At 41.5% G+C, this 21889-nt stretch overlaps 1 protein-coding gene and 1 pseudogene across 3 annotated transcripts; one reads left to right on the top strand and one right to left on the bottom strand.

Moving 5' to 3' along the window:
- Positions 1-984: 984 nt before the first annotated feature.
- Positions 985-18053, top strand: LOC111330072 (uncharacterized; annotated as a pseudogene). The gene is made up of 5 exons (XR_015994413.1): positions 985-1200; positions 5707-5768; positions 7648-7711; positions 9667-10779; positions 11340-18053. The product of XR_015994413.1 is annotated as an uncharacterized LOC111330072 (transcript).
- LOC148718214 (uncharacterized) lies at positions 18000-21883 on the bottom strand. Of its 2 annotated transcripts, XM_088742342.1 has the most exons (4): positions 20855-21883; positions 20241-20296; positions 19044-19461; positions 18000-18322 (listed from the first exon to the last, which is right to left on the bottom strand). In XM_088742342.1, the coding sequence occupies exons 1-4, from the start codon at positions 20988-20990 to the stop codon at positions 18102-18104; spliced, it is 831 nt and encodes a 276-aa protein (XP_088598468.1). In that variant the 5' UTR covers positions 20991-21883; the 3' UTR covers positions 18000-18101. The 2 variants fall into 2 exon arrangements, with proteins under 2 accessions (XP_088598468.1, XP_088598469.1); XM_088742343.1 differs by lacking the exons at positions 20241-20296; positions 20855-21883 and adding an exon at positions 19890-20234.
- Positions 21884-21889: the final 6 nt, after the last annotated feature.

Raw genomic sequence — 21889 nt, 5'->3', positions numbered from 1 at the left:
TACTAGAGCTTACACTTTTTCTAACAGAACAGGGCCAAAAGACCCACTTTCGATTAGTTGGAGAGAGGTCAGAAGAACTGGGTTGATTGCTGTAAGGGAAGGAATGTTGCTGAAAAGCTGCGTTAAATACACAATGATAAGCAAAAGATTGTTCTTCAATGAGTGAACTTGTTCTGCTTGGGTTTTCTTTTCTTTACTCGCCTTAAAGACCAGTTATTATTCATTGCAGAAGGGGGCAGGATCTTAGGGGGACCACATTTTGTTTTCGTCGCCAAAGGGTTGTAAAGGAGGGGGAGACTTTTGAAAATTGACTGCCAACCAACTGCGAACGAGGGGGGGGGGGGGGGAAGAATCATCAGGATATAAGAGAGACTTATGGGGAGATCGGATAGTTTTTATCTTGACACAAAATCCTCTAACCTCCCCCCCCTCCATCCCGGGCGAAAAATGATGGCCCATCACTTACGCTCCTGATGTCTCTCTAGTTTGTTCAGTTGTTCCTTTTTGGGAGAAGACGAATCCCAACTTTCCTTCCTGCAAAGTGGTCATGCTCTATCACTTGTGTTATGAATTTAGATATCATGCCCATTAATCCACGACATGCAAGACAAGTTGCAAAAAAAACAAAACTGAAAGTAGCCTCTTCGAGGAAGCTCATTTTGACCGAAGATCAAATTTGTTGGAAGTGTGTAAAACCTACCCTTCCCATCCCTGAGATTTGGACACACGGATGCAGGCAGCCATCCTTCTCAATGACCAGTCCCTGGTTTGACAATAGACTTTCTTGCGTTTTTTAAGAGCGCTTCATGTCCGCTTCAAGCGAAAACTCAGCGACAGCCAACGTGTTGTTCATTCAATCATGTCATGACTCCAACACAAAACTATCCAACAATGCTTTATAATAATATGCAAAGGACACCTATCAAGTTGGACATGCCTCAATGAGTCTTTTATGAAGAAGACAAAATGTTCATTCATGAGAAAGATGTTTTTACTTCAATAGTTTCGAGTGTTTTCGGCATTAGTAATGAGATCTAATAATATCTCTGATAAAAGACTCGAAAGACAATCATTAGCGGAGTTATTCTCTCGTCACACCCACCACTGACGCGGCTCTTAGCAGATATCTGCAGTCCACTTGTCCCTGATCGAACAGAAATTTGGATTCCCAAAGACTTAACGACCTTTCACGATGTGAAGGTAAGTAAATATGTTTCACTGTGTCGGTGAAAGCCTGTTCTGGATGTGCACAACCACAAACGTTAGCATGAGCTGCTGTTTTCGTCAGGCTGGACTGATTCGTTTTGGTCAGGGAAGTGTATATGCTCTTTCAAGTTTTTAGTCTACGTTACTTGTGCAGTAACTAAGTTTTGAGCCGCCGACAGGAAATATTTTTTATTAATCTTGAGCAAAGTCAATGGTGACGACGAGCACTTGACAACGAAAAAGACAAAGGAAATTATTACGAATATTGTTTGCCTTAGGTCAGCCACATCTCACGTAGTTAATCTCTCTTTTTCTGTTGATAAGTCATATTTCTAGATCTCAGCAGCGGTTATAGCCACTGTTATTATACTCATACTATGTGTTGTTGCCGAGATTACGCCATAGCAAAATGTTGTAAAGAGACGGCTGAAACGGTCTATTGAACCCACCATTGAATTGAATGTATCTTGTGCTCCTCTTTGTCAAGTGTCATATGAAGATGTTTTCATAATCCTAACCTGTCCCAATCTAGGCAGAAAATTTAATCTAACTTTCCTGAAAACAAAATTTTTCAATGGATATGCCGTTTAAGGCAAAATAAATTGCACCCAGCGCTACGTCACAGTAGAGACATGTTGGCGACACTCAGCTGATTAGCTATTCCTTTGGTTCATCGCAGCGATTTTCAGTCGAGCGTCGAACTTAATCCTAGATTACCATGATTTTGCTATACTTCGATCTGTGATCGGTTAAGAAAACTCGCGCCACCTTCGCACATCGAATGAGATTCAAAACTAACACCGAACGCGTCTGAGTCCATTCCATTTTCCCGCGCTTCAGACAGTTTGCTTGTTTCTACTTCGAGTTCTCATTGGCTCCTTCTGACATATTTCTTTGTTCTCAGCGAGTAAACTGAGAAATGCTCTCTTAAATGCCAACTTATCGAAATGCTCTCTTAAATAGACCCTTATCTCAGATATTCTTTATCTCTTCCCCGTCAAGCGCCTCTAGACGTGGCTTAAAACGCTGCAAGATGTGTTTTGGTTAACTTGTATCAGGCAGCCATCCGCGTCCCTCTCTCTTGGACATAATCGTTGTAAAAGAAGCCATCCATCCGTACTGTATTCTCTAAAATATATATCGTTTAAAGATAAGTCATTATGGCTTGGAGAGAAAATTCGGTCGAGAAACCAGTATTTGGATACCTGTTGCTTATCTTTCAAACAAGTGATCAGCATCGGTTTTCTTTCGAGATAATTGATTCGTGACGTATAGCGTGGGATGCACGCGCGATTTGTAAAGCGAACGCTTATGAAAGGCTCGAAGTGAGACGAGAAGTGAGTTCCCGCGTGGACACCTCGTGAACTGAGCGCGACGTGAGCTTGTTCGTTGTTCCACACTTCTAATAGGACGATTCACATCTTTTTTTCTACAACGTTATCATGCTCTTTTAATTAACATGTTATATACACCTGCATAACTTAGAATTCATTCTTCCATGGCTTTCCCCCCCCTCCCACCGTCCTTCCTTTACCCTTCTCAAACCTCACTATCCTTGTTGACAGCCCTCTGGCTGAGCTGGAACGAGGCACGAGTCTGACTATTAATTATGCGAGACAAGCACCATCAAAAATTTGCTCTGTGAAAAAGGTTTCTCCGACGAGGCTCTTTTTGACCAAAGACTGAATTGAAATTGACCAAATTGTCTAAAACGTACCCTCCTCACCCTTGAAGTTTTGGACACACGGCTGCCAGTAACCCACTCCCTCAATGGCAAATCCTTGGTTTTGGAGGATAAGCATCCTTTCATTGTTTTAGAGCGTTTAGACTGAATGTCCGCCTTCAAGCGATTTCTCAGTTATGGACACGTCATGGTAGATCTAGGCTATTATGCACGACAGTCATTGAACTTGATCATTTGACCATTGCACGACTCCAAAACAAAAACTATTCAACAATGCTTTTAAATAATCTGCAAAGAACACCTATCAAATTGGACACGCCTCTCTGACTCGAACACAAAAAGTTCATTCACAACAAAGATATCTTGATGAAAATGAAAATATTTTTTCAGATCTTGAGCGAACTCAATAGTGATCACGAGCATTTGACAACGACAAGTCCGAAGGAAATTATCACGAATTTTGTTGGTTTGCCTTTGGTCACCCACATCTCACGCAGTTAATTTTTATTTTTCTGTCAGCCCGACTAGTCACATTTCTTGATATCAGCTGCAGTGATGTACACTGTTATTATTTCCATACTTGTTGAGGTTTGAGTTACATATTTCGGTATACTAAGTGTTGTTGCCGAAATTGCGCCACACGAAACTGTTGGAAAGATATTGAAGCGGTCCAGTGACCCCACCATTGAATCGAATATATCTTATATTCCTGTTTGTGAAATGGAGGTGTTGTATGAAGATATTTTCATAATCCTAACCCGTTACAATCTAAGTAGTACTTAATTCCATAAAAGTGACGAAAATTTAACCTAACTTTTCTGAAAACAAAACTTTTCAATGGATGTGCCTACGGCAAAATAAATCGCAGCCAGCGCTGCGTCATAGTAGAGACATGTTGGCGACACTCAACTGATTAGCTTTTGATTTGGTTTATGGCTGCGATTTTCAATCGAGCGTTGAACGTAATCCTAGATTCTTATGGCTTTGCTTTACTTCGCTCTGTGATTGGTTAAGAAACTCGCGCCATTCTAACATCCAATCAGATTCAAATGCGTCCAAGTCCATTCCATTTTCCTGCGCTTCAGACAGTTTGCTTGTTTCTACTTCGAGGGGGAGCAGGCTTGGCATAGTGATGAGAGCGCTCGCCTTTCACCAATGTGTCCCGGGTTCGATTCCCGGACCCGGCGTCATAAGTGGATTGAGTTTGTTGGTTCTCTACTCTGCTCCGAGAGGTTTTTCTCCGGGTACTCCAGTTTTCCCCTCTGCTCAAAAACCATCATCATTTGAATTTATTTAATTTAGAATTTATTTAGATTTACACACGACGCCACAAGCTGTTCAGCTTTAAACATTATCGTGTCTTAATAAAGGTGTTATTATTATTATTATTACTGTTCTCATCGACTCTCCCTAACATTTTCCTTTCTTCTCAGCGCGTGAATGCTTTGACAATTTTTCCTTTTGTTTTACGATGATCAATCAAAATGGTCTCTTAAACAGACCCTTATCTGGAATAATTTTTTATCTCCTCCCTGTCAGCGCCACTGGACCTGCCTCAAAACACTACAAGATTAGTTTAATTTGGTTGACCTGTATCAGGCATGCAGCCATCTGCGACTCGTTCACCTGAGAAACAAGTCATGAGAAACATGTTTTGACGTAATAAGTCGTGAGAAACATCTTTTGTCGGACGTCTTTCTGAATATATTCTCGAATGCCTCGGACGTTAGTAACGAGATCGAACTATCGTTTGTTCCTAAAGAGAAGCAGGCAACTTTCGCTTCATCCCATCCCGCTTCTCTCTGGGCGGTGTTTTATGCTGTGTATTTCAAGTTGTTGACTCGTTGCCACGACTCAAAGATATTGTTTGTTTTCCGGACGACTTCGGACTCCAATTTGTAGACGTGAGTAATTCATCACATTCCCTTTTGTTGCCTGTTACTTGCTCCAAACAGAACAGTGACATGCGGCGTAGGTAGCCAACACATTGTAAGTTTTATTAGGAGTGCGCCTAAATATCGACTACTTGATCGTTGAAAAGAAGCATTTCTGAACATCCCTAGCGAAAACAAAACTAATCGTAAACATTTCGTTTGAAATAGCTAAAAAATTCAACCGCTTGATTCTGAAGGGGTGTGTGTGTGTGTGTGTGTGTGTGTGTGTGGGGGGGGGGGGGTATTTCTTATAATGACTTAGGTGGGGAAGCTCCTCTCGATGGACGGACCTTTTGCAGGCTTTAGATTCTCAAAAGGGTTACATATTTTGTCGGTCCCATATCCAATGGTAGGTTTAAAAGGTGTTATTTTGTGTGGAAAGTGTACGAAAAAGAAAGCTATTCTATAGTTGATAAAATGACGGGAATCTTTCCATCTAGAACTTCATCGAATACCCCCTCCCCCGTTTTTAAACCACCGAGAGCAGCTATTCTCCTGCGGCATTGCATCCTTACCACTTTTTTTTCCTCAAACATTTAACATTGTCATCCCAGCCAGACCCTGTGGAAGTTCTTCTACACAAGAAGAGAATACTCGTTACTAGTGTTTCACTTCAACAAAGGCGAGAGCCGACGAGTTATTTCTTCGTTTTATTTCTTCGTTTTATTTGGACCACTTGTTTGTTGAGTCAATGCCGTCCGAAATTATAAATTTCGTAGTAGCGCTAGACAAGATCTCGGGGTGGAATTTACCTCTTCAGAACGTCAGCTTTGTTAATCACACCTCCCCTCGCTGTTAATATAAAAGTGGCTCGAATTTAGCTATGGCTAACACTCCATCTTTACCAAATTGCTTTCTAACGCTAATACACTGTCGTTTCAGCTTTTCACTGGGAACCCGTTAAAAACAAGAGGGGAAGTTCACTTCGATTGAGACAAGAAAAGGTGAGACTTCTCTGCGTTTTAGTAGGACACCGAACAAATTTGCACGTTTGTCGGATAATACTGCAAAAAATACTGTCAAAAATGAAAAGCATTTGAGAAAGGAACAAACCAAGGGTACGCTTTAAAGAGGCGGAAGTAGCTCGAACAAGAACTCAATTCAATTTATTAGCTGTAAAATATTCGCGATTGTGCAGTAATTGATGTATTCTCAATCAGCCGAGCTTTTGAGCCCTAAAGCTCAGCTTGAAATTCTACTCCGACAGGCGGAAACAGGATGCAATCATTTGTATACTCGATCTGTCAATACCATGCCTTAACTGACGCAAGATTTTATTAGCGCGTTTGCGACTCCTTGAATTAACGGGACAAAAATGACTCGAATGGTTGTATCTATCAGCTGTCGGTCTTCTCTCTCATGTGCATGTATCAGTGGCGCGGCGGATCTAGGGGAGAGAACGGGGGGCCCGGGACCCCCTTTATTTTGGGGTAAAATAATGAAGGCAGAGGGAAGAAAAGCCGGTAGGTGAGCACACGCAAACAAAAAGGCCCCCCCCCCCCCACCCCTTAGCTTAAGGTGTGGATTCGCCACTGTGTATGTTTCTAAGAGATTTAAGGGTTCTGTAACAGAATAAAAGAAGCTTAGGTTATTAAATCCATCTGGATGGAAAACAAAATAATGTTTAAATACGACGAAAGCGTGCCAAAATGCATGCACCCATAACAGCTAACCCTCATTCCATCATGCAACATAAGTATCGACGCGTAATCATTCGTCCTCATGGGCTGACTAAATCTACGTTTAGCAGCGCATAGCAGTCCAAAACGTCACGATCTGTAATTCACAGTTTGATTCTAATCAGTAGTAACCGAAAATCGTAAGAACAACGATTTACCATTCATTTATCATGTTTATCCTTTTTCGGACACGAAAAGTCTGTGTTTCTATGCATCCACGAGACAAAGGATAACTCTTTAGAAAGGTCAAGTTTTGAGCCAAATCTGACCATTATGTTTATGGCTTTAGTCCAAAATTGCCCAACATGAAAAGGGTTCTTGTCGAGAGCAACAACAAAATTTGATATGCTTGATCAGTTTATCTATTAAGCAATAAGTCACCAGAAACGTCTTTTGACCTCTGTCTGAATATATTCGAATGCCTCGGACGTTAGTCATGAGATCGAAATATCGTTTGTTCCCGAAAACAGGCAGGCAGCTTTCGCTTCATCCCATCCCGCTTCTCTTTGGGCGGTATTTTATGCTGTTTATTTCAAGTTGTTGACGCGTTGCCACGACTCAAAGACTTTTTGTCTTCCGAACGACTCTAGACTCCAAATTGTAGGAGTGAGTAAATTCATCACATTCGCTTTTATAGCCCACATATTAATATTGTAAGTTTTATTAGGAGATGCGCCTACATATCGACGGCCTGACTGTTGAAGAGGAGTATTTGTGCACATCCCAGGCGAAAACAAAACTAACCGCAAACATTTAATTTGCCAGCTACAGAATTCACCCGCTTGATCTTGAAGGGGTGGGGAGGGGGAGGCATTTCTTATGATGACTTAGATGGGGAGGCTCCGCCCAATGGACGGACATTTTTCAGGCTTTAGATTCTTCAAAGGGTCACAGATTCTGTTGTTTAGTTGATAAAACCGACGGGAATCTTCCCATCTAGAACTTCATGGAGAATCCTCTACTCCGGCTTTAAACCGCCGAGAACACTGAAGTAGTCTCTAGCGGCATTGCATCCCGGCTTACTACTTTTTTCCTCAAACATTTTACATTGTTATTCTAGCCAGACCCGGCGGAAGTTCTTAGCTTATTCTAGCATTGCATCTTTACCAAATTTCTTTTTAACATTAATACGCTGTTGTTTCAGCCTTTCATTGGGGAAGCTGTTGGAAAGCAAGAGGGGAGGTTTACTTTGATTACGACAAGAAAAGGTGAGACATCTTTGCGCTTTATTAGGTTTTCCAACTTATTTACACGTTAGATAATAATGTAAGGAGATACTGTTCGAGATTTAAAGCATTTGAGAAAGGAATGAGTCGACGGTACACTTTAAAAGAGTCAAAGTAGCTTGGATAAGAACTCAATTCAATTCATTCGCTGTAATCGAGCCTTTTCGTCGAGTTTAAATGTTCACGATTGTGCAATAGTTGATGCATTTTCAATCAGCCGAGTTTTTACGCCCTAAAGCTAAGCTTGAAATTCTATATTGACAAGCGGAAACAGAATGTGATCCTTTCTTTATTTAATCTGTCGATACCATGCTCTGACTGACGCAAAATTGATTAGAGCTTTTGCGTCTCCTTGCATTAAAAAGCCAAAAATGACTCGTATGGTTGTAACTATCAGATATCGGCCTTCTCTCTTATGCATGTTTCCAAGCGATTACCCAACGAACTGTTCGCAAATAGAAAGCGAAAGTACAGGGGAGTGTAACCTAAAAAGGGATTGGGGCGAGACGGGACACACTCTGACTAGTGTCAATAGTGGGTTTACCACAGAACCATCAACCAACAAAAGCCCAGAATAGTTGCATCAAGGTCTCCTCTACTTTTTACGTGAAGCGTGATTGAGCAAATTTTTTTCTCGTGAATCGTGATGTGAATAAATAATTCATTCGTGAATCGTGATTAAAGATGGTAAGATCTTTCTATTTCAATATGACCCGTGAATTAAGAGTCAAATAAATCGTGATTCGTGAACCATTTTGTTTTGCGTGATTAATTTCCGGCTACTTTATTGTACGTATTATTCTCGAATGGCTTTGGTTAGGTGTTGACAGGAGATGGACTTCATGTGGATCGATAAAAGTCGCAAGAAAAGACCACTACTAGCTTGTGTACAGCCGACCCAACCCCTCAAAAAAATCGGGAAGGGGATAGGGCGGCTACACACAGGCTAACCACTACTGGTTCTTGAACAACTAGAATGAACATAGAGGGCATTACATCATCGTTTGTCGCGTAAAACTGGCACGACTAGAAAAGTTAGATGTAACTGACTATGATTGCCTTGAATTTCGCGTGAACGTAAAAGAGTTTTGGATATTATTTGTGATGCGTGAAAAAGGCCAAATAATTTTTACGCGACTGAGTTCTACAAACGGGTGTAGGGGACCCTGTTACATGATATGTCAAGCGATAATTCGTAGATCTAGACAGAACACAAATTTCCCGTCGTTAGAGTCAAGATGTGCTTATTTACATGAGTACTGTTAACTAACACAAAGTTACTTGTACGACCGATTAAAAATTCTTTGCGAAACAAGATACTAGGTAGCTTCCTTGCTTTCCTGCTGGCATACGTGAGCTCATTCGCACGCATGAAAATATGACTTGCCTTTACTGAAGATAATATGTTCCAATGAAACTAGGACCTAAGCTCAAATATTGTCTCCAGTCGTTCAAAGTTATGTTAATTATTACTTTTCGCCGTATCCTGTAGAAAGGTTGATCATAGAGAGTTCCCAAAAATCTTAGTTTAGAATGTCACGCAGCCTAGGGGGCCGTGACATCCCGAGATCCCTCATGCAAGATTACTTTCCTCTATCTTTACGAGACGGTTAGAGGGGAAGTCAAACTCTCTTTTGTCAGGACCACCCCCAAGAGCTAATCCTTGTTGAAATGAGTTCTTTGGGGGAGGGGGTGGTAGGGGCGAAGGGCGGGGTTAAGGGCTGAAAATGATTCACAGTGATGCGAGAGTTTAGATTTGCTTTCAATTGCTAAGTAACTACTTTACCACTGAGTATATAAGAAATTCTACTGCATAAAATTTAATCAAACCTTTAAATAGCTTTTCAGGTATCGATCGAGGCGAAAAAACAGTTTACTGAGGAAGGCCTTTCGCGAATAGTTTGTGTAATTGATCAATTGGAACTGTTTTATTACAGACCCCAGGGAGATCTATCTGTCCAGATGCCTTGAGATCATCGTTGCTCATCATAATAAGGTAGCAATAATGACTCTACAGCCGTTTACAAAAGAACAATTAAACTACTTCAAATTCGCTTTCGTCGTGCTCAATGAATTTCCAAAGGCATTACGTCAAGCCTTCAAAAACAAATGGGACAATATCTTTGGACATCTTCCTGGTTTCCAGCCCTGGGATGACTCCGTTGCCGTGCGGAACAGGTTCCTTGCCAAAGAGAGTGGATCTACTAAAGTCCCTACTCATCTTTCGTACGATGCGTGGGATTGTACTGCCTTATTCCAAGCCACCATCTTTTCAAAGTCCTTTTCCATGCCAGACGGTGGAGGCCATCACAGAACACTCAGCTACTTGTTCGTGAGACCCCACAGACTTCCTACCGGAGGGTTTCATGTTTCTGTGATCAGCCCGACTAAGAAGGATGCTGAGTCATTTGCATTGGCGATCGATCAACTGCGACTTTTACGAAATGCGTTCTGCCACTCACCCAGCTCTCAGATCCCAAAAGCAACATTTGACATGTACATACAACTTACTAAGGACGCCTTCCAAGCCCTTAGTGTCTCACCAAGTTCTGTGAATGCCATTGGAAACTTAACTGAGACAGATTTCCCGATAGAAAAAGTCCGCAAGCTCGAGGATGAGATCAGAAAAGAGCTTCAGGCAGAAAGCACATTTCTCAAAGAACAAGTAAAAGATGAGTTGATGAGCATGAGGTCTGATATCGCAGAAGCAAACCAGGAGCGGCGGGATGAGGCAGAACAAACAGTGACGGAGATAAAAGAAGAGATTCAACAACTGAAACACCAGTTGCAAGAGCAAAATAAAGAGAGGAAAAAGGAGACGTCAGATCATAAAGAAACTATCAGGTCTGATATCGCAGAAGCAAACCAAGCTAGAGAGAAAGAGGCAACATTAGCAGCCCAAGAAAGAAAGGAAGTGATACAGGAGATTCGTGACTTAAGCAAAGAGTTGGAGTTGGCAAAACCATCCGTAGCCACAAAAGAAATGAGTCAGAAACTTGTTGAATTGAATCAAAAGTTGGAGGACATCACCATAAAGACTACGAAACAAGGTTATAATAATAAAATAGGTTTATTCAATATCATCAGTTCTGGCAATACAAGTATCGAAAAACGACTGATTTAAAGGCATACTAAATAATAGTAGATAATATTTTACAATCAAAGGTATCCTAATAAATTGAAAACGAGGCAATATACACTATCTAATAGAGGTGCTACTGTTTGTCTTTAAAGTCGACTTTTTTGACGGTAACTTCAAGACATTTTTCAATTCGATTCTTACCTAAAAAGAGAACCGCATGCCATGTAATCGTCAACAAAGCAATTATAAAGTAAGAGGGACGCTCTTCTCTGTAACAGTTTTGGAAGCGATATGACCCGCACCAATTTTGAGGTTGTTGATATAATGGTTCTCGCCGATGAAGGTTACCATACTTTAAATAAAAGTTTCAACACCAGTTAGCTTTATAAGCTGAAGTCTTATTCCTCTATAACACACTCGTGGCAGGTAGCTGTGGTGCACATTTCTAGATTGAGTACCTACAACAACCTGATTGTATACATATGTTCATATTCTGAACTGATATTTAATATTTTATTTTATTCGCAGAGTCTAATCCCATTCTACCAAAATCAAATCTTCCTTCAATGGTTCCTTACTTCACTGGGCGCGACAAAGAGTGCAACGACGTCATTGCACACGCGACCAACGAAGCCACTCGCCTCGTTTCCATTTGGGGCTCGCCGGGTTTCGGAAAAACGTCGACTGCAATCGCTGTAGGACATCGCCTCCAAGCACAAGACCTGCCAGTATGCTTTGTCTCGTTACGTGGGATGAGGCTAACAAGTGACCTGACGTCGAAATTTCTTGGTCTGTTTACACCCCAAAGTGTGTCAGAATCCCAGCGTTTAAAAGAAAATAACGAACTTTGCTCGATTTTCTCTAAGATTCCAAATCGCTGCATATTCATCCTTGATAATGCTGATGATCTTTTTGAAAGTGGCCTTCCCAACGTGAAAAAGGACGTTTTTCATTTAATTGAAGAACTTTTCAATCACAACGATAAGATTTCGTTTCTTCTTACCACAAGAGAATCTTGCGAGTTTTTGAAAATGCGTTTCAAAGGATATCGTGCTGTAAGAATAAAAGAGCTTGATGAGCAATCCTCTTCAGACCTTGTCCAAGTATTGCTTCCAGAAGCGAGCAAGTCTGATAGATTAAAAGTTGCAAAGAAATGCGGGAGCGTACCATTGGCAATGAAGTTGTTGTGTTCCTTGATTTCGGAGGATGGTACAGAGACATCAAGTGAGTCTATTAACATGTTCTTGAATACTTCAGACAACATTCTGGAAATTTTGGATAACCCAGACTACCCCAGTGATATGAGGTTGAAGTGTCTTTTTGACGCCTCGTTTCAGAAACTTTCTGCAAAGGAAAAAGAAGCACTGGTCTCACTTTCCATTCTTCCCGAACACTTTGACCTGGAGGCCGCATCAGCTGTTTTAGGAATGAATTCAATCCACGCCGTACAAGTTCTGAAGAGACTCAAGAGAAAGTCTCTCATTGATTCTAGTTCGAAAGCTGAGAAATATTCCATTCATAAGCTCATACTGTCATTTGTACAGGAAAAAGGGGAAAGTGAGACGAAAGAAACGGTTCTCAACTCCAAAGTACGCTATTTCGAACTGTATATTTCCCTATTCGAGAGGCTAACAGAGAAGTTCCTGACAGGACGTTCTATGTCGGCTTACCTTGAGTATTTTCAGAATGAGGCAAGATTCATTCAAAGTCTTATTGACGGTTGCCAGGAGGAAAGAACAGTCGGGAAAGTCTGCAATGCTTTGATTAAAGCAGAAATGTTTGTCTGCTTTCTTTATTTGGAAGATAAAGCAATGTTTGGCATTATTTACGAATCAGCAATAAAGGCAACCACTAATCACGATAGATTCAACTCTCTCCACAATCAACTGCTTCTGTGCAAGGCGTACGGTGACTTGGTTATGGGCTCAACGGGAGAAACGGAGACCCTGCTCTCGGAGGCTAGGTTGTCTGATCTCGTCCGCGACCCAGAACTGGAGGGAAAACTGCTGAGTTACAATGGATTGTACAAACTTTCCAAGGAGAAAACTGAAGAAGGAGTGAAACTTCTAGAAGAAGCACTTTCATCGATGGAAACCATTCAGGGGCACAGAATCCTAAAGCTCATCATTTTCCAAGTTCTTTCTTTCTATCGCAGTAAAAGTAACCCTTTACAGTCACTGGAGTTCTACAAAAGAGCAGTAGATGAATGCAATAAAGTGGGGGACATAGGCCTACTGGTGATTCCAAAGATCAATGAATCAACGAAAGATGAAGGCAGAATACATTTAAACGCAACTAGACTGACCGACAACCAGCCACTTCAAACCGAAGTTATCATTCTCGTGAGTCAAGCGGTGAAGAAAATATCAAGCAATGAAACCACTCAATTCTTTTGTGCGTTACTGCAGCAAATACTGACGGAATCTGGAACGACCATCCCAACAGGTGCTAGTGGTCGGTTCAATTATCATTTCTCTGGGGTCAAATTTCTCAGAAAATTAAAAGAGGTCAAGGACCGTCCTCTTTACATAAACGAAATTATGAATTTTCATTCCAAAAGAATACAAACCCAATCACAAAATGGGAAAAAAGGTAAAGACAACAACGTAGAAGCTGTAGAATCAGCCAAGCGGGCACTTCATATCAGGTTGAAGGTTCTGGGTGAGGAACATTCAGAAACCGTTGCCAGCTATGATTTGTTAGGAGTTACTCAACATTCACTTGGAGACTTTGTCTCAGCCCTTGAGTCAATGAAGCGTGCACTGGATATCCGGTTAAAAGCTCTGGGTGAAGACCATTCACAAACCGCTGACAGCTATCATTCCTTAGGAGCTACTCAACATTCACTTGGAGACTTTGTCTCAGCCCTTGTGTCAAAGAAGCGTGCACTGGATATCCGGTTAAAAGCTCTGGGTGAAGACCATTCACAAACCGCTGACAGCTATGATTCCTTAGGAGTTACTCAACATTCACTTGGAGACTTTGTCTCAGCCCTTGAGTCAAAGAAGCGTGCACTGGATATCCGGTTAAAAGCTCTGGGTGAAGACCATTCAGAAACCGCTGACAGCTATCATTCCTTAGGAGTTACTCAACATTCACTTGGAGACTTTGTCTCAGCCCTTGAGTCAAAGAAGCGTGCACTGGATATCCGGTTAAAAGCTCTGGGTGAAGACCATTCACAAACCGCTGACAGCTATCATTCCTTAGGAGCTACTCAACATTCACTTGGAGACTTTGTCTCAGGCCTTGAGTCAGACAAGCGTGCACTGGATATCCGGTTAAAAGCTCTGGGTGAAGACCATTCAGAAACCGCTGACAGCTATGATTCCTTAGGAGTTACTCAACATTCACTTGGAGACTTTGTCTCAGCCCTTGAGTCAAAGAAGCGTGCACTGGATATCCGGTTAAAAGCTCTGGGTGAAGACCATTCACAAACCGCTGACAGCTATTATTCCTTAGGAGTTACTCAACATTCACTTGGAGACTTTGTCTCAGCCCTTGAGTCAAACAAGCGTGCACTGGATATCCGGTTAAAAGCTCTGGGTGAAGACCATTCAGAAACCGCTGACAGCTATTATTCCTTAGGAGTTACTCAACATTCACTTGGAGACTTTGTCTCAGCCCTTGAGTCAATGAAGCGTGCACTGGATATCCGGTTAAAAGCTCTGGGTGAAGACCATTCACAAACCGCTGACAGCTATCATTCCTTAGGAGTTACTCAACATTCACTTGGAGACTTTGTCTCAGCCCTTGAGTCAAAGAAGCGTGCACTGGATATCCGGTTAAAAGCTCTGGGTGAAGACCATTCAGAAACCGCTGACAGCTATCATTCCTTAGGAGCTACTCAACATTCACTTGGAGACTTTGTCTCAGCCCTTGAGTCAGACAAGCGTGCACTGGATATCCGGTTAAAAGCTCTGGGTGAAGACCATTCAGAAACCGCTGACAGCTATCATTCCTTAGGAGTTACTCAACATTCACTTGGAGACTTTGTCTCAGCCCTTGAGTCAAAGAAGCGTACACTGGATATCCGGTTAAAAGCTCTGGGTGAAGACCATTCACAAACTGCTGACAGGTATCATTCCTTAGGAGTTACTCAACATTCACTTGGAGACTTTGTCTCAGCCCTGCAGTCAAAGAAGCGTGCACTGGATATCCGGTTAAAAGCTCTGGGTAAAGACCATTCACAAATCGCTGACAGCTATCATTCGTTAGGAGTTACTCAACATTCACTTGGAGAGTTTGTCTCAGCCCTTGAGTCAGACAAGCGTGCACTGGATATCCGGTTAAAAGCTCTGGGTGAAGACCATTCACGAACCGCTGACAGCTATCATTCCTTAGGAGCTACTCAACATTCACTTGGAGACTTTGTCTCAGCCCTTGAGTCAAAGAAGCGTGCACTGGATATCCGGTTAAAAGCTCTGGGTGAAGACCATTCAGAAACCGCTGACAGCTATCATTCCTTAGGAGTTACTCAACATTCACTTGGAGACTTTGTCTCAGCCCTTGAGTCAAAGAAGCGTGCACTGGATATCCGGTTAAAAGCTCTGGGTGAAGACCATTCACAAACCGCTGACAGCTATTATTCCTTAGGAGTTACTCAACATTCACTTGGAGACTTTGTCTCAGCCCTTGAGTCAAACAAGCGTGCACTGGATATCCGGTTAAAAGCTCTGGGTGAAGACCATTCAGAAACCGCTGACAGCTATTATTCCTTAGGAGTTACTTAACATTCACTTGGAGACTTTGTCTCAGCCCTTGAGTCAAAGAAGCGTGCACTGGATATCCGGTTAAAAGCTCTGGGTGAAGACCATTCAGAAACCGCTGACAGCTATCATTCCCTAGGAGTTACTCAACATTCACTTGGAGACTTTGTCTCAGCCCTTGAGTCAAAGAAGCGTGCACTGGATATCCGGTTAAAAGCTCTGGGTGAAGACCATTCAGAAACCGCTGACAGCTATCATTCCTTAGGAGCTACTCAACATTCACTTGGAGACTTTGTCTCAGCCCTTGAGTCAGACAAGCGTGCACTGGATATCCGGTTAAAAGCTCTGGGTGAAGACCATTCAGAAACCGCTGACAGCTATCATTCCTTAGGACTTACTCAACATTCACTTGGAGACTTTGTCTCAGCCCTTGAGTCAAAGAAGCGTGCACTGGATATCCGGTTAAAAGCTCTGGGTGAAGACCATTCACAAACTGCTGAGAGGTATCATTCCTTAGGAGTTACTCAACATTCACTTGGAGACTTTGTCTCAGCCCTGCAGTCAAAGAAGCGTGCACTGGATATCCGGTTAAAAGCTCTGGGTAAAGACCATTCACAAATCGCTGACAGCTATCATTCGTTAGGAGTTACTCAACATTCACTTGGAGAGTTTGTCTCAGCCCTTGAGTCAGACAAGCGTGCACTGGATATCCGGTTAAAAGCTCTGGGTGAAGACCATTCACGAACCGCTGACAGCTATCATTCCTTAGGAGCTACTCAACATTCACTTGGAGACTTTGTCTCAGCCCTTGAGTCAATGAAGCGTGCACTGGATATCCGGTTAAAAGCTCTGGGTGAAGACCATTCACAAACCGCTGACAGCTATCATTCCTTAGGAGCTACTCAACATTCACTTGGAGACTTTGTCTCAGCCCTTGAGTCAAAGAAGCGTGCACTGGATATCCGGTTAAAAGCTCTGGGTGAAGACCATTCACAAACCGCTGACAGCTATCATTCCTTAGGACTTACTCAACATTCACTTGGAGACTTTGTCTCAGCCCTTGAGTCAATGAAGCGTGCACTGGATATCCGGTTAAAAGCTCTGGGTGAAGACCATTCACAAACCGCTGACAGCTATGATTCCTTAGGAGTTACTCAACATTCACTTGGAGACTTTGTCTCAGCCCTTGAGTCAAAGAAGCGTGCACTGGATATCCGGTTAAAAGCTCTGGGTGAAGACCATTCAGAAACCGCTGACAGCTATCATTCCTTAGGAGTTACTCAACATTCACTTGGAGACTTTGTCTCAGCCCTTGAGTCAAAGAAGCGTGCACTGGATATCCGGTTAAAAGCTCTGGGTGAAGACCATTCACAAACTGCTGACAGCTATCATTCGTTAGGAGTTACTCAACATTCACTCGGAGATCTAGTCTCGGCTCTCCACTCAGCTAAACGTGCACTCGATATCAGAATAAAGTTTCTTGGGGAAGAACATTCAGAAACCGCCGACAGTCGATTTATGGTGAAGTATATAGAAAAGACTCGGTCAAGAAACTCATGCAGTTGCAGTTGAAAATTGATATATCCCTGTGCAGGTTTAGAGATACGGCGCTTGTGACTTTTCCGAGGGCAATATTTTAATAATTGTCTTACGAGGCAGCATGACCATCGTATATAAGTTTAAAACTAATTGTCCTAGAAATAGAAAGAAGAACAAAAGATTTGTTTCGCCATTTTCGTCGTTTCGCATAGGTAAATAGTACAGCGAAATTACAAACCTAAAACAATAGATATATTATAAAGTCGTTATGATATAAATATTCTTTTACTACTTTTTCTTCTTTGCGCAGTCAATATTTGATAAATTTTCCTTTTGTAGCTTCAAAAGGTTTGTTTTGCGAATAGTTGTTTATATCCTTCGCGTGTCCGATTGTAACTGCCAGTTTTGGAAATATAAACTAATGAAATAAGTTTTTCAGTATGTTTATAGCTGCTATCGTTGTTTTCACCTTCGTAATATCCATCAATCTGTTGTTTTCGCACGGAATTGTGATGAAGTCATAACGCAAGAAGCGAATCTTTCACATAATTACACGCCTGAAACTCGCATTGAATGATTGATACTATAGTGCTTGTTATGGGAGGCTTTTCTCTTTTGGAAAGAGTTTCTAAAGTGACGCAATTTATCTGTTAAGCTACTTCGATAAAGGTCTTACCAACGACTGAAGTTAACAAAGTTTATAAATATATTTAACGAACATGAAATATGCGCACGAAGATAAAGTTTCCCGCTGATGGTGAAATGACTGACTTGAGAGATGCTTTGTTTCGTTTTTCCATTTGAAATGGATTATTTTAAGATAATATTTGACCTTATTCTTCGTTAGTTATGAATATTTATACTTTAGCAGTTCAGGAGTTTGTATATTTAAACAACTGTTAGCACATGGATGGTCTTCGCAACTAGAAATTACCAAGGCAGACACCTCTAACTTTGTTTAATTAAACGAACTGTTCAAGACAACTTTTTTCTTTAATTTTGTTGATTGTTTTGTTTGTAATTCGAGAACTACATCGTAGATCTTCTATTTGGAACACGTGATCAAAGTGAGGGAGCCAATGAAATTGCCGTATTGTCCACAGTAGCTACCATAGCAACCAATAGAACTGCTTCCAAATTTGGCCGAGTTGACAAACTGTGAATGTGACGAGTACAAATAGAGTGACTTGAGATGCCCCTCATGGCGTCTATATCCACGTGGGCAGCGGCCATTTGCCAGGATGCAGAATTTCCCCTCAGGCCATTCTGTAATAAAGAACAAAAACGTAAGGGACCGGTGGTCTCATCTCGCCTAGGAGGAAGAGAGGGGAGGGGAGGGGGATGGGGTTGAGTTAAGTGTTTTGGTGGTGTCACGATAAAATTTACCTGATCCCCTCATTTTCTGTAAGATTCTTATGATTCCCTTCCCTCCTTAATTGGTAGTCAATTTTCTATAGTCTCCTATATAGTCTGTTTTTGACGATTGATCCACTCCGTTCCCCCCTGAAAGCATGTGATCCCTCCAAAATCCTCCACTCCTTGCCCCATGCAATTTATTGTAACTGGTCCTTACAACGTTCTACGTTTTGAAACTTGAAGGACCTTATTTTACGAAACAATTTAAAACTATTGCGCGATACAACATTTTTTACGGGGGAGGGTAGGGGAAGGGTGTCCATTCGACTTATTCCAACGGCTAAACAATCAATCGGAATAACTTTCGTGAGTATTTCCAGGAGCAACGGCGAGGCTGTGAATCTTAATCCTTTACACCCTCAGATCAGTATACATATTCTCCATATTGTTCTTTATACATTTCCTTAGTTGTTGACAAGGAAAATTTGTTTTACAATCAGGAGCTTTTTCAGATGGTGATTATTTCCTCTATTCTCGTGATCTTAATGTTTGATTCAGGGGGGGGGGGGTGGTGTTAGGAGAAATTAGATGCTGGTCACCCTAAGGATTTAAAGGGTCAGAATATTCTTACCCTGCTTGATCGATGCACTTTCTTCTTGGGCATAACTCAAAGACACTTTTAAAGTTTTCACCTCCTGTTCCAGCTTGTCAATTTTCTCTGTGAGTTTTTTCTCCAAGTCTTCAAGGTCATCCTGGCTTTCCGCTGTTTTCTCCTCAAGGCTTTTGACAGCTTTGTTAAATTTAATGGTTGTCTCTGACCATACTGCTGCCAGTTCGTTAACATGGCTAACTGTTTTATTTAACTTCTTTGACACATTGTGAATCTGCTTGGTATGGTTAGCGAACTTGTCAAATATTTGTTTAAACTCCTTGTCGTTGCCTGTTCCTTTGACAGCTGTAGAGACTTGGTTGCTGAGATTTTCTATGATTGCTGACTGGGCTTTGACCAGGTTGGTCACAGTTTCAAGATTGTTTGAAAGCGCGTTTATCTGTTAAAGCGTTCATTCTACTTTCTGAAACCTGGACTCTGGAACCTGGATTCGGGGAACCTACCTATCGGTGAAAGACCCCATATGGATAATCGAAATGGAGGTAAAATATGGCGGAAATATTCTCCACGCAGACTCTTTTAGTACATAACACGAGGGGGCGCTAAAAATATTTTACCGGACAATGTACTGACATTCGACCAGAAATCAGAAAATATTTTCCGCGTGGTCATTTCAATGTTTTGTTTAGTAAATAGGCGTTGCCTGTGATGACAGATATATTTTAATTAACACAACTCGTGATTGACATTAATTCCTCACAATGATTTAAAGTGTTAGCTTGTCGTGGTTTAAACCATTTTTTCAGAAGAATCAGTAAGAGAGAGAAGTTGATTTTTGTATCTGTTCGCTTACCCAAATCTGCTAACCTGGAGTGAGAAACCTGTTTTTACGACTCGCCACAGAAGTAAGTTTCCAGTCATGTTTTCTTGAACTTTGCCATGAGATTAAGACCAAATTTGCGTTTTCTGATTTCAAATTACAAATGTATTTCTCTTAGATCGAATAATTATTAAAGTTTGGATAATATTATACGGTTTGTGGTGGTCGTCTGAGCTGACCAGTTCCGAGTAAGGGAACATTTCTTAGGCAAAATATCCCGTCTCACGTGAAAACGTGACCGGAATCTCACAAGCACCAATGCCTAAAGAGAAATGAGAATCCCTTAGATTCCAGGTAAACATAGGGCCGCGGAAACTTTTCGAACGTTAACCACTCACTGTTTCCTTGTCAGCCTCGTTTTGGCCGCTTCCTTCGTTGCCATAGAGAACAATAGCTGCTTAGGAACAAAGAAACCAGGCAGGTTACTTTTTCAGCATTTATCATAGACCAGTTCATTTGGAAATGTCCACTGAATTATTTTAAATGTCCCCGAATATTCTATCGCTTGACAGGGGTGAAAAATTTGAGAGAAATTCTATCCACAATAGAGTACTGAACTTGGCAACAAACACATAGCAACAAACACATAGCAACAAACACATAGCAACAAACACATAGCAACAAACACATAGCAGTGACTGAGAAGTCTGTGCGACAAACTCAGTGCGTAATTTTTATCGCTAATTTGTCTTTTTGACGAATTTTAAATGAAAATTCTCGTAAAACCAAGGTAGTAGTGAAGGTATTCTTGTTGTTTTCTGGGAGATCTAGATGCTTCTTGTCAAGCGACATCTACAGTTCAGTTTGGTAAAAGTCGTCTATGGCGATACTTCACACGAACTGCATAAGGTGTCAAAATTGGGTGCTTCCATCAATCTAACTAAGCGATCTCTATGACTTGACTGGGAGGTTGTATCACTTATACAAGGAACAGGATATCAATAACAGTTACCTGATTGATGTGGTTTCGGATGGTACATAATCAACTGCTTTTTGCCACCTTTACTGTTCCGCGTTTCTCCCGAGGTTTTAAAGACACAAATTGCCAACACTAGGATGTTAATAACGCGGAAGTGTGCCACTTTCATCTCGAACTGACGAACCTTTTGAATGCTTTGGCCGCGGGCAGGAATGTTTTATCTTTCGCTCGAAACGAGTGCATCTATTTTTTCAAACAATTAAGGATTCGTTGACGCGTGGTGCACGTCAAATATCATTAAAAAATCTGCAGGTAAGCAATTGAAGTTTTATCATGTGATTACGCCCGTTTAAATTGTTCAATCAAGTCGTTTCCTTTCAGAGATCAATAAACACAGTGAGTGACGTGAAAGGCATATAATGAAAACTCCGTTAGCCCACTCTTTTTCGTTCAAGTTTACCCTACGTGTACGGAAATGATCTCAACTGAGACGACGAAATGCTTTTTACCAAATAGGCGAAAATTAAGGATGGACTTTCAGAAGTCATTGGTTGGGCTGGGATTTTTGAGAGCTGAAATTTGTTTTTATTTTCACGACAGAAAGAGAGCACTTTGCTTTCTTATATGCTAGGAACTTGCGTCCTTTTCCTCTAACCCCCACCCCACCCCTCTCTTTTCATTTTTGGTCCATTCCCCAGGTTACCGTACTTTCCCAAGGCTTGTCCCCCCGTTTAATTAATGAACAGGACGCAGCGTTAGCGCAGAACGAAAAGCGACCCATCCAACCGCTTTTCCTTCTAAGTTACCACTGTGTTCCATGTTTAAGCGTCCGTTTACTTAAAGAACGCAAGGGAAAGGTTAATTTGTAGATATTTCTTCTAATCATCATAAGTCAAAACACAGCGACAGACTCAGTATCGCAAGCTAAAACCATTATGGTCCCCATGGCGAGTAGAAAAAAATATTGTGGTGACTAATTTTGCGGCGAAAGTCTACAATATGGCGAACCGTGTTCGCAAGCTGTAATGTTTTCTTATTTTCCTTTTGTAGAGGTCTCAACTAGGGTGA

This window comes from Stylophora pistillata, chromosome 13, assembly GCF_964205215.1.
Source record: "Stylophora pistillata chromosome 13, jaStyPist1.2, whole genome shotgun sequence".
Classification (NCBI taxonomy): Eukaryota; Metazoa; Cnidaria; class Anthozoa; order Scleractinia; family Pocilloporidae; genus Stylophora; species Stylophora pistillata.
The sequence above is the reverse complement of the archived record's forward strand: the minus strand, read 5'-3'. Positions and strand labels throughout refer to the sequence as shown.